This window comes from Pygocentrus nattereri, chromosome 18 (assembly GCF_015220715.1).
Source record: "Pygocentrus nattereri isolate fPygNat1 chromosome 18, fPygNat1.pri, whole genome shotgun sequence".
In the NCBI taxonomy this organism is placed as follows: domain Eukaryota; kingdom Metazoa; phylum Chordata; class Actinopteri; order Characiformes; family Serrasalmidae; genus Pygocentrus; species Pygocentrus nattereri.
The window spans coordinates 35,508,581-35,521,917 of NC_051228.1; the positions used below are offsets into that span (position 1 = coordinate 35,508,581).

At 41.7% G+C, this 13,337-nt stretch overlaps 1 protein-coding gene across 1 annotated transcript; it reads right to left on the bottom strand.

Annotated features, from left to right (window-relative positions):
• Positions 1-1,475: 1,475 nt before the first annotated feature.
• psmg1 (proteasome (prosome, macropain) assembly chaperone 1) lies at positions 1,476-10,993 on the bottom strand. Its single transcript, XM_017691393.2, has 7 exons — positions 10,793-10,993; positions 10,306-10,409; positions 7,770-7,927; positions 7,012-7,074; positions 3,769-3,967; positions 2,923-3,053; positions 1,476-1,653 (listed from the first exon to the last, which is right to left on the bottom strand). Exons 1-7 carry the CDS (start codon positions 10,915-10,917, stop codon positions 1,576-1,578), a joined length of 858 nt encoding a protein of 285 aa, XP_017546882.2. The 5' UTR covers positions 10,918-10,993; the 3' UTR covers positions 1,476-1,575.
• Positions 10,994-13,337: the final 2,344 nt, after the last annotated feature.

Consider the following 13,337-nt stretch of genomic DNA (forward strand, 5'->3'; position numbering starts at 1 on the left):
TCCATATGGGCTCCATCATACGCTCCTCTGAAAGGGGTCTAGGCTTTAAAGAACAGTATAGAGAGATTCTTTAATCTAGAGTAGGATTTTTTTTTTTATCACAGGCTTACTGGTGATGTGTTGCTTATGACTCAAGTGGCCCTTTGTGATTACCATTTTACGTTGGGAGCTGACTCACATTCCAGATCAGCCTGGCAGGGAGCATAAGGAGGGAAGCCAGTGGAGGCAAGGGTGGAGGCCTCAGACTAAACAAGTTTGAGAACCACCGCTTAAGGGGATCTATGGCCCAGCTCCAAAGAATCCCTCTGGCACTTTCATTTTGTGTAGAACAGACCTCAGTTTATACTGTAACCTTTGGCATTTCACAACTGACATTTGAAGGCTTTATAAAAGCTTTATTACAACCTTAAACCCATTCCATGAAGCTCTCTGCGCTGTTCTTGAGCTGATCTGAAGGCCACATGAAGTTTGGAGGTCTGTAGTGATTGACTCTGCAGAAAGTTGGTGACCTCTGCGCACTATGCCCCTCAGCATCCGCTGACCCCGCTGCTGTCATTTTACGTGGCCGACCACTTTGTGGCTGAGTTGCTGTCGTTCCCAATCACTTCCACTTTGTTATAATCCCACTGACAGTCGACTGTGGAATATTTAGTAGTGAGGAAATTTCACGACTGGACTTGCTGCACAGGTGGCGTCCGATCACGGTACCACGCTGGAACTCACTGAGCTCCTGAGAGCGACCCATTCTTTCACTAATGTCTGTAGAAGCAGTCTGCAGGACTAGGGGCTCGGCTTTATACACCTGTGGCCATGGAAGTGACTGGAACACCTGAATTCAGTGATTTGGATGGGGGAGTGAAAACTTTTGGCAATATAGTGTAGTTTGGTTTGTCCAGCTGAATCTACGTGACCAAATTGTAAGGCAACATTTTCAGTAACTGCATGAAATAAATGTACATTTTTATTTTTTGTAAAAGCTCCCATCAAATTAACAGAAAATGTGTTTCAGGATTATAAACTTATTGCGATATGCTTACAATTTACTGCTGAAAGCCAAAAATCTCAGATGCTTTGTGTTATTTTATAAAAATCATTTTTACAGAGCAGATCACTGAAGAGACGCCATCTGTTTATGGTTTATAGCCCAGATTTGTGGAAAAATGGCTCGACTTTCAGCAGGAAGAAAAAATTAGAAGGGTTTAAAATTACATCACCCATCTGGAAAGTAGACAGTTCCAGCTCTCATGGAAGTGCGTTTTGGAACCACCTGTGGTCTCGAGTTGAAGAGGTTAAGCTAGTTCTACAGAAATTCTGAGGGACTACAGAGTGACGTCATCTGCTTCCAGAAAACCAGCCCCAAGAACTACATGCATAGAGAGTTTCATTTGACTGAAACAACACAGAAATAGAAATCAAGTCTTGACAATTAGCGCCACCTGCTGTCTGGAAAAATAACTGACCACAAAAAAAAGGCCCAGATTCAAATTACTGTCAAATACAACAGTACGTGTTTAATAGCCATAAAATATATATTACAATACAAAAGGTAGATTCAGATTTGCTATGATGCTACCTCTATGTGTACAGGTTGCTTTGGGCATCATGAATTCTGGTTAACTTCTGCAGCATTTCCACACTCGGGCAGGTCTCCAGCTACAGCAGAAGAGAGAGAATCATGACTGTTCTGAGAATGAGCAGTAAATGCTGAGTCGTTTATTAATGTGTCTGTTACTGAACTTTTCTCTTTTGCATAAACGTTGAGACTCTAGAAGCAAGTGGTTTTGGTAAATGTAGACACGACAAATATTTAGATCTTCTGCCTTTGACAGGAGGCTAAATGCTGTTATCACATACAGCGTAACACTGATCAAAATTCATCCAGACTTGTTGGTGTAACCGGTCCTGCAGTTTTTATATTAGATTAAATAGTTTTATAATTAACAAAACAAAACACTGTTAAAAAATAATGTACTACGTTTACATGTTGCCTTATAGTGGAACGTGACCAATGGCAACATTCAGCAACAGAAACACTGCTGCGGCACTAGAGCTATAATAATAATAATAATAATAATAATAATAATAATAATAATAATAATAATCATAATAATAATAATCATCATAATCAACAGCACCACCAATAATATTTTTTTAAAAATAATAATAATGATAAACACCACCACCAATAATAATAATAATAATAAACAACAACAACACCAATAATTATAATAATAATAAACAACAACACCACCACCAATAATAATAATGATAAACAACACCACCAATAATAATAATAATAAACAACAACACCAATAATAATAATAATAAACAACAACAACAACAACAACAACAACAACAACAATAATAATAATAATAATAATAATAATAATAATAATAATAATACTTTCCCATGTTGTCTATTACATGAGATCCCAATTATCTGCATTTAAATATATTTGAGCACTTTCCATTTAGGAAGGCTGTAGCTTATATCTGAACATCACTCTCTGTGAGAGCTAAAAATGGGCAGCATTTATTTAAAAAAAAAAATTAATTAAAGAAATTTAAGTAAAAAAATAAACAACGCTCTTCTCCTCCTCAGTCCAGCCATATACTATACATCCAAAAGTATGTGGACACAAGATCATAGAAGGTTGCTGATCATCCCATTTAAAAACTATGGCCATTATTACATTGGGCACTGGGAGTTGCCCCCTCTCTGTGGCTACAATAGCCTACGCTGTCCTGGGAAGGCTTTCCACATCTACTGAATGAAGAGCCATTTGGGAATAGAGAGCCGACTCTTACCGGTGAGCAGAGCCAAAGAAAGAGGCTGGAATTCACATCAGTAGTACTGAACATAAACACAAGCGGAGAACAACATAAAGAACATGCACACGAAATAAACACACAAACCCTCACCTTCACTGATGTGCCGAGACATGACAGGATTGGTTTATATGTTTCCATGGTAACCGAGTCTGGGTGGATCACATCAGTGAAGCACTGGAAGAGCACAGCTGGGATGCGCTGAACCTGACAGTGGCTGAGCACTGGGGGACACCAGAACAAACACAGGAGCTTTGGTTATTCTCTGAGCTTTGTAGTGGAGCGAATTGTGAAACCATATGATCGTCTGTAGTCTGTAATTCCAATCCAGCAAAATACAAGCCAAAGAAACCCTTTGGACTTGAAACACATTTATAATATTAGCCAATTGGTAGTTGCACGATTCAATCGGTAATCACCAATTTTTTTTTCATTCACAAACTTGTCAGTAACTCCAGACAGAGGACTGTGTGGTTACATGTTACCAGCACAATGGTACGAGTGGAGTTCTCGTCTCCTGTCTGAGCACAGAAGCACACCAGATCTTATGGAAATCAAATGCAACTGGAATTGTACTTGACTCTGCTGTGTCAAATTTGGATGAAACTTAATAAGATCAGCTTTGTTAAGATTTTCTCTCACGTCTGTCTCATCCTATGACTTATATTGTTAATAGTGTAGAGACTGTAGTTTCAAGTTTGTGTTACACATTCACACATTCCAAACATTAAACTGAGGAACATTCCAGCTACTGCCCAATGTCTTGATTATAAGTGGCTTTAAAGCCAATCTTACTTTGTTCTTTTAGGAAACACGTAAGAATTATTGTCCATTGTCTGTTGAACAATACTCTGAGCAGACAGATTGCTGGAGTGTTCCTTTATCTTGAAAAGTGAGCACAATGAGAATGAGCCACTAGGCTATTGAAGTGTGTTGTACCTGCAGCTGGTAGGCCAGTGATGATGTTGGGCTGCTCCAGCAGAGGGCAGGGCAGGGTGCTTGCGTAAGTGCTGGTTTTCAGTGCACGCAGGAATGGAGCATCACCTCCGCTCAGGTAGTCTGGAGTTTTATACTCAGTCAGAGGGGCATCAGACAGCACTGTCACACTCAAACTTCTCCTCTGCATGCTGCCCAATACCTGCAGTACAGAGACCAGTGCTGGGTGGTGAAGGAACAAAGACAGACCTGCTCCATTTACACAGCTGCATGCTGCTAAGGTGATATACTTTATGATACGTTAAGAACATAATGGCAAATCCTTGACAGAACATGGATGAAGACTGGTCTGCAGAGTTATAAATTTGTTAGACCACATAGACACCTTGACTCAAATCCAAACATCTAAAGGACATCTTGGGTTGGTCAGGATGCTCACAGCACAGCAAAACACTCAGGTTTTGGTAAAAGGCTTTTGTTCATGCTGTACCCTTCTGTGATGCCAATATCTGACGATTATTATCACCATAATTAAAAAACAAAACAGCCTACAGTGCCTGAAAAGTATTTGTCCCATTCTGATTCCTTCTATTTCGCTTATTTGTGATTTCATTGTTTCAGACCTAGGGCGGCATGGGTGTGGTGGGTAGCGCTGTTGCCTCACAGCAAGGAGGGCCTGGGCTCGGTTCCCCGGCCGGGTAACCAGGGTCCTCTCAGTGTGGAGTTTGCATGTTCTCCCTGTGTCTGCGTGGGTTTCCTCCGGGTTCTCCGGTCTCCTCCCAGAGTCTAAAGACATGCACTCAGGCCAATTGGACATGTTAAATTGCCCCTGGGTGTGAGTGTGAGAGTGATTGTCTGTCTGTCTGTCTGTCTGTCTGTCTGTCTGTCTGCCCTGCGATGGACTGGCGACCTGTCCAGGGTGTATTCTGACTTCTGCCTGTTGACCGCTGGGATAGGCTCCAGTAACACCCCTTATACTGCAACATTCTGGACCAACGTTTCTGACACTGAACATCGTAGGCTGCCTTTGGTCTTAGAGGCTGTAAAATCAGTCATGGAGCATGTCATATTATTGCTCCCTGGGCGCCATGGATAGGGCTGCCCACCGCTCCTGGCAAGTGTGCTCACTGCCCCCTAGTGTGTGTGTATTCACTAGTGTGTATGTGGTGTTTCGCTTCACGGATGGGTTAAATGTGGAGGTGGAATTTCCCGTTTGTGGGATTAAAAAAGTATCACTTAACTTATATTAAACATTTGAAGACCATTGATGTTAAATCACAATTAATAAACTTTTTCACCATTTGGGATTTTTACTGTTAATGTAAGCGCATGCCAGCCCTGTATGAAAAACCGCCTCAGGTACCGCTGAGTTACTCAACCAGCAAACCAAGTAGTTAATAATTGGGATCAATCACTTAAATAGAATCTTTCCAGCAATATGAACAAGACCAAAAGGTGGCGACATGCACACTATGCCATGCTGAAAAGAAACTCTAAAAGAGCAAGAGCCATTATCTCTAAATGTTGAAAACTTGAAAAATGTTGAACCATGGCCAATCTTTCCAGGAGGGGCCTGGAATTCCTCTAAGAGCACATTGACAACTCATCCACAATGTCACAAATGAACCCAGAGGAACATCTAAGGAACTGCAGGGGTCCCATAACATCTGGCATAAAGTTAGCATGGTTCTTATTGTAGAACACATCACACCAACGGTCAAACATCGTGGTGGTATTGTGATGGTGTGGAGATGCTTTTGTGCTTTCAGGGCTGGTTAACTTGTCATTAATAACGGAGATATGAATTCTGCTCTCTACCATGAAATCCTGCAGAAAAATTTGTGCGTTTACATGCACTCAATAATCCAATCATAATCAGATTTCTACAGTTATGCGGTTATTCAAATGGCATACTCTGATGTAGAAATCCGATAAAAGAGAGCCGGATTTCAGCTCAGTAATCAGATTTCTCAGTGCATGTAAACTCGTACTCTGATTTCTATCGAATTTCTCAGGTCTGCGCATGCGTGAGATCAGACAATCAATGTCGCGAGATGCAGCCAAGCACTGTTGGAGCGGTGCTGAAACCAAACCAAAGGATTTCTATATTCTTCGGCTTCTAGATGACGTAACTTTATATTTTTAGGTAAAGTGGCACAATGCTTAAAAAAAAAAAACGCGGTATGAAGTTTGAGCTTTACATTACGTTTGCGTCACGTCTATTGGCTGGTTGCACAGCTGGGTTATGCAGCAAGACAACAATCCAAAGCATAAGAGAAAGTCCACTATTGACTCAAAATAAACAAAATTAAGGTTTAGGAGTGACAGTCAAAGTACTTATTTAAACCTCACTGAGACGCTGTGGCGAAACCTTAAACAGGCAGTTTTGTTGTTCAGTGATTAATTTACATTATTTAGCAGACGCTCTTATCCAGAAATGCTTTGTCTGTCTAAAGTATCTTTGCTATTTACCAAATGGTTAGAGAGAAAGACGGTCCTGAGCTCAGATACTGCTAGAAACAGTCACTGTAGATACCGCAAGAGAAAAGGAACAGAGTTGAGCACAGAACTGTGCCATATAATGCAATACAATACAGTAAACTACAATACACAGTGCAATACAATAAAATATGAAATTCAAGTGGAGCACAATATATTGCAAACAATACTTAATTCAATAATTAAGTATTCCAATTCTGCAAAGAAGAATGGGCTAAAATTTGTCCAAAGCGAAATGAAAAACTGATCTTTAGTTATAGGAAGTGTTTCCTTATTTTGTCCTTGTCTTATAAACAAATTTGAGGATCAGAAATCAGGAAATCATTTTTCACAGCACTGTAACTGAAGCAGGGGTAATGTGTGACACTTGCATGTCAAACATATAATTGCATGTACAAAACTATGAATGAAATTAAGTATGCCACTTCTGAGAGTAAATATCTTTAGGATGGCTGTTTCTAGGCCAGTCTGCCGTCCTCCACATGCAACGACTTCTGGGCAGTCTCTATAAACAGAAGGAACTGCTAAGTGGAGGCATAACATACCTGCATGTCTCCACTTTGAGGCCAATATGAAATTTCTCTAGCTTCAGCAGTACTAAGAATTATCCTCGCACACATTAGATTAAAATCATTACACTGAGAAAAAGAACTGAAAGTCCATTACAAAAACGTAGGTCAGACTAATTATTTAAAAACAGGAAAAAGAATGAATTCTCTATTCATTCTAAAGTTTTCCCTAGCTTACCTTTTCAGCCCACTGGAACAGCTGGTCTTCAGCAATGTAACATGTAGACTGGCAAACAAGAACCTGTAACAAACAGCAAGTAGTACTCAGTAAGCTTATTTTTTGAGGAGACCCTTGCAATGGCTATGTTCACATGCCAGGCCTCATTGCTCAAATCCGGTCTCTCTGACAGGACAAACTTGTTTAGGTAAGAGATTCAAATCGGTCATTAATGTGATGAACCGGCCTGAACTGACCCTCATGAGCTCCTCCTACTCAGTAACGTCACGTGACTGAATCACTGCATCATCAGCACAAACTAACGAGCTTCGCTGAGAAGATCATTAACTCTGATCAGCTCTCAGCTTCATTATTAGAGCCAGACGAAGGAGAAAAAGGTGAGATGAGCTGCTTTTCCACCGTTTACAGGCTTTAACTTCTGTTTGGCACTGCTGCCATGGTAACGCTGAATGATGACGCTGTGTGGAAAAAAAGCACATGAATTCCGACCTGAGTGTCACATTAAGGCCGCATGGCCACTAATTGCATACGTATCCGATCTAGGACCACATATGTAAGTGGCTCAGGTCGGATTTGAAAAGATCAGATGTGTGTGTCCACACAGCTCTGAGGACATCGGATCACATTAAGACAATTTGTACCTACTTCAACCGTAGCCTAAAGGTGAGATGTTTCAGGTTTAGAGGGTGTAATATACAGGCAAAAGACATGGGTGCAAATGTGAGGTGGACACAGACATTGTATGTCAGCGTACTCACAGACGGACAGCTGTCCTGTCGGTAGATGACACAGCCCGGCTCTCCAGGCTGAGGAGCTGTGTCTGGTCGACTGGATCCACGGCTTCTTTCATTCCACAGAGACACCCATCCCACCTGTGTCCAGTCTTCAGGCCTCAGTACATACGCAGAGATGAAACCTTACTCCAGAGAGACAAAGATGAGACAGATGCTGTATTAGTTTACAGAAAAGCAACACTGGCTATGTTTACATGCAAAGATCTTTGCCAATATTTAATACATTCTGAATACAGATTTGGACTGAGGTGTTTATTTGCTCACTCTATTCATCAACCTGATGGAAAATCTTCGTTTACATGCATACTGTGAGTAATCCAATCCAAACTGTTGGCTTAACAGATACCCACCTCATTCAATCGGTTAGAAACTCTATTCCAAACGGCCTCAATTGGATTAGACTACTCAGACTGAGATGTTCACATGGACGTAGCTATTAGTCGGATTATTAGGCTGCACGTTAGCGTGGCTATTCAAATGGACTGTGGAACAAGACTTTCTGCGACAGTTTGTGATTGGCTGATCTCTAATTGAGGATGCAAGTTCAGTTAACAAAATCGACCACATTGATTCTAAAAATATTGCTGATGTGTATTTTTTATGTTACTGGTTTACTTAAAAAAGCTGCATGTAGCTTCTACCAGAACAAAATCTTGCACCTCAATTTTGATCATTTCTGGATTTATGACATAATTTAAACATGCTTATTGGCTTTTTACATTCTGTGTAAATTTTACGGTGAATGGACCACAAGAAATGCCCCAAAATGACTTGGAAAAAAGTCTGGTTCCATTGACTTACATTAAAAGTAAAGCGTGTTTTTTCCTTCTCCTGTAAAGTTACAATTTTGGAGATGCGAGGTTTTGTTCCGACAGCAGTGATATGATGTTCGTACACGCTTTAACTCCAATGCATTGCTATACATTCTATACAGATGATCGGCAGCAATATGGCCATTTCAACGCATTGTAAACAGAAATCGTTTGTGGCAGACACAGAAATGGCAGCAGTCAACGGAGATGAACCCGAGAAAGAAAGATATACAAAGCAAGATGACAATGAAGTGCAAATGAAGCAAAATCACCCGAGTTCCTACACATTTTCGGGCTCCCGCTGATCGTAAGTGACTAAGGCTGTGTTTACACAGTGGGTAAAAGTGGCCCAAATCCAAAGCCAAAGCTTCATGATGGCTCCTGTGACGCTGGTGAAGATGAAGCTGAACCCTCCGAGAGCAACTGGCATTCGTTGGCAGTCTTGATTGTTTACCTCTGGATGACGTGTAGCACCGTTCTTTTCGAGCGGGTCAGCTTAGGAGCTGATCTGTTTAGACTAATGTCGCATACAGATCACATTTAAAAGATAATGTGAACACCCAAATAAACAAATAAATAAATAAATAAAATTTGGGCCACTTTTACCTGCTGTGTGAACGTAGCCTAAGGAACCGAACATTAAAACATATTAAACGCCGCGTTCACGGCCAGTTTATTCATTTCTTACTGTATTTATTTAACTGCTGTATTAAAGCAGTAGAGACACTCGAGGAGGGAGTTATCACCAGTAACATCACGGCTGAGATGATCTACGGAGACCAAATCGCTTTGGTTGCTCTAGATCATCACAGCCATGATGTTCTCACGATAACACACTCCCTCTCATGTTCTATTGCTTAAATAAATGATTTTAAGTATGCCACTTCTGAGAGTAAATATCTTTAGGATGGCTGTTTCTAGGCCAGTCTGCCGTCCTCCACATGCAACGACTTCTGGGCAGTCTCTATAAACAGAAGGAACTGCTAAGTGGAGGCATAACATACCTGCATGTCTCCACTTTGAGGCCAATATGAAATTTCTCTAGCTTCAGCAGTACTAAGAATTATCCTCACACACATTAGATTAAAATCAGTACACTGAGAAAAAGAACTGGAAGTCCATTACAAAAACGTAGGTCAGACTCGGTCAGTGCCTCTCGGTCATAAACTTGGTAACGTTTAATGCAGAAACCTTCAGCCAATAATGCATCAGATGTCACAGGAGCAGAAACGCCCAACTCACAAACACGGAACAGAAAAGCAGATGAATTGAGTAAACAAGAAACGTAGGAAATGATAAATGAAGATGCCCTGGAGCCGTTAACCGTTTATTTTCTTAAAGAAACATCAGTGACATCAGTACATGAGGTAAAAAGGTTTTCTTTTTCATTCCAGAAATTGTGGTCAATCATACATACAACTGATGGAAAATGTATTTCTCTACGTGAACGAAAGCATTTTTAACATTTTAGATGTTTTGGATGCGCCCTTGTGCCATTATTCATATTTATTTAGCATTAAAAGTGGACGTGGTTGTAACATTAGTTGATTTTTTAAAAGAAGGACCGACCAATAATAAAAGTAATCATTAGCTGTGGCCCTAGTTTTGAACACAGACGTCTGGTTTACAGTTACAGCTGCATCAAAGGCCAACAAGAGCTCCAGTAACAGGGAATTAACCTGACTTACCTGCAGCGTTGGGTCCCACTGCTATGAGCAGATCTGAACACTGGAGCTGTTCACTGCTCTCCACGGACTTTGAAACCTCTGGACACCACCTAACACGAACCTCTCTGTGGGACAGAAGCGAAAAGCTTTGCTTGTTTATTCAGAAAAAGGGTCGCCTTGATGCTGGAAATGGGAGATAGAGATGAAGTGAAACTGAAAGCAGCTAACAGCTAACAGCTAACCTCGGTTAAGCTAACGTCAGCGGAGCACAAGCTCGCACAGTCATTCACAGCTGCTGGCTAAATAAACTTTCTTTAACGTTAAAGCTTAACGGGTTTAACGATTTAGCGTTACGTTACACGCATGTAGCCAACTAGCTGATCATCTTTATAAAAATAAAAGTTATAAAACCGCAATTTGACTGAGCAACCAATAGCTAGCTAGCTTAGCTTAGCTTAGCTGGTTGGTTAGCTAGGCTACATTAGCCACATCCGAGCCGCCCAGTTACCTTTTCTCTTCTATTTCACGACGAATTTGTGCGTCTTCTTCGTTTTCGTCCTCTAAGTCGTCATATTCATCCTCTTCCACCGCTCTTGAGTAAACCGATAAAACCTCGCCAAAAAATGTTGCCATGGCTACAGTCACCGGAGCCGAACGCGTGCAGCAGCTACGGGCCTCACAGGACTACACGGACGCTGCCGGTCGCGTCTCAAATGCCCCCTGCTCCCTGTGTAGTGCACTACAGGAGACATGGCTGCGTCCACATCAGCATACTACTATACTTTACATTCTATTCAAATGAATGGGTTTCTAAAGGTGGCGTACTAGTTTTGATATACTAGTTAGTATGGTAGTATGTGGATTTGGACGCAGCATATGACTGGCTTTAACCAGTGCACTATATTTCACACAGGGAGTTTAGGATTCATCCATAGTCAGCTGGCTCCCTGCTCCCTATGTAGTGCACAACAGGAGATATGGCTGAGTCCACATCAGCATAGGATTCATCCATAGTCAGCTGGCTCCCTGCTCCCTATGTAGTGCACTACAGGAGATATGGCTGCGTCCACATCAGCTTAGGATTCATCCATAGTCAGCTGGCTCCCTGCTCCCTATGTAGTGCACTACAGGAGATATGGCTGCGTCCACATCAGCATAGGATTCATCCATAGTCAGCTGGCTCCCTGCTCCCTATGTAGTGCACAACAGGAGATATGGCTTCATCCATAGTCAACTGGCTCCCTGCTCCCTATGTAGTGCACAACAGGAGATATGGCTGCGTCCACATTCCGCATACAAGCTACTATACTTTACATTCTATTCAAATGAATGGGTTTCTAAAGGTGGTGTACTAGTTTTGATATACTAGTTAGTATGGTAGTATGTGGATTTGGACGCAGCATATGACTGGCTTTAGCCAGTGCACTATATTTCACACAGGGAGTTTAGGATTCATCCATAGTCTGCCGACTCTCTGTACCTTGTGTAATGTACGTAGGTCAGTAAATGAGAAGCTTCTGCTCCCGTAAATGTTTTTTCATGACTGTTTTGTATGTCCAAAACTCCTGATACTCCAACGACCATCTCAAAGGACTAACAAAGAGTTTTAGCTGGCTAGCTAGCTTCTGAGGTGGGATGTTTAGCCACATCCCAGATAGCAGACAGTTTGGGCCCAATTCTGGCTTTCCTATGTGAGTGTTGGTTGACAACCGGGTTAATTCTAGTCAGGTGGGCCTAAACAGGGCCAGATCCTGGAGAGCTTTGTATAGTTTTGCCTTGTGTCTACATTCGTGGGACAATTCTGCCGTATATATTGTGGCCCAACAATGTAGTTGGGCCAGATTGGGGCCATATCCTTTAGTTCTACTCACTTTAGCTATGTGGGCCGGATTTGGGCCGAAGACCCAGCCGTATATCGGGCCAGAACAAACCAAGGATGTGACAAATTTTGCTAACTGGGATCTAACGTTACTTAAAGCAACACCCTGTAATATTTTTGTTAAACTGAAAGAAGCAGCTTTACTGCGTATGAGAAAGGAACATGCTAAAATATGGCGAATGTGCGCCACTGTGAGTCACTGTAAAGCCTGAAATAATCATTTGAAAGTCAGTGGTACTGGGATGGGAGTGTTTCGGACCACGCCATACGACTCTATATATTAATGTCACATGCACAGGCTCAAAAAGAAGGTCCAACTGTAGGTCTCAAATGCAAAATCAACATTAATCTGCTGAAGATATGACGACAATATAGATAATTCAGTTCTCTTCAAGTACTTTTGCAATGCGCTCACAAAACTCAGACTCATCCGCTTGTGGGGGACTGAGGCACAACCTACAAAATTCTTTACATTCTTATGTACATTGCATGCAATTACACATTTCCACCAGAGAGGTCTCCAAATCCTCAAATCCTACAAAGTGGTGCTTTAAGTAAACTTTCTGATGAATTTACACATCCATAATGAAAATTCTTGCATTCAGTTATATTTTTAACAAACAGGATCCACTTTTTACATAGTGTAGCATGTTCAAGAAATGGTGCATCCTAATTTTAGGGTATTTGTTCTCCAGCATTTGTTTACTGGGATAGTTTGCGAAGGACTCTTATTGTGACAAAGCTAGGACCACCGGGGGGATGTGTATCAGCGGAGAGCTGAGAGTCGAAGGTAAGCTGAGTACCGAACGAGCTGTTCGTAAAAAAGAGAAAAATCTGATAATGTGGCTAACAACAGCTGGATAATAAAGCACCACAATTTGTGTGAAAGCTGTTAGATTAGATTAAGAGACCCTTATTAGTCCCACAACAGGGAAATTTCACCTCCGCATTTAACCCATCCGTGAAGTGAACCACCACATACACACTAGTGAGCACACACACACTAGGGGGCAGTGAGCACACTTGCCCGGAGCAGTGGGCAGCCCAATCCGCAGCGCCCGGGGAGCAGTTGGGGGTTAGGTGTCTTGCTCAAGGACACCTCAGTCATGTGCTGTTCGGCTCTAGGGATCGAACCGGCGACCTTCCGGTTACGAGGCTGGATCCATAACCTCCA

Excerpts from the sequence above, each read along its gene's own strand:
- psmg1 (XM_017691393.2), bottom strand. The coding sequence starts at position 10,917 with ATGGCAACATTTTTTGGCGAGGTTTTATCGGTTTACTCAAGAGCGGTG. Across the intron at positions 7,928-10,305 it reads AGTGGGACCCAACGCTGCAG|GTTTCATCTCTGCGTATGTA; the intron begins GTAAGTCAGGTT and ends CTCTGGAGTAAG. Across the intron at positions 3,054-3,768 it reads CACTGGCCTACCAGCTGCAG|TGCTCAGCCACTGTCAGGTT; the intron begins GTACAACACACT and ends GGTGTCCCCCAG.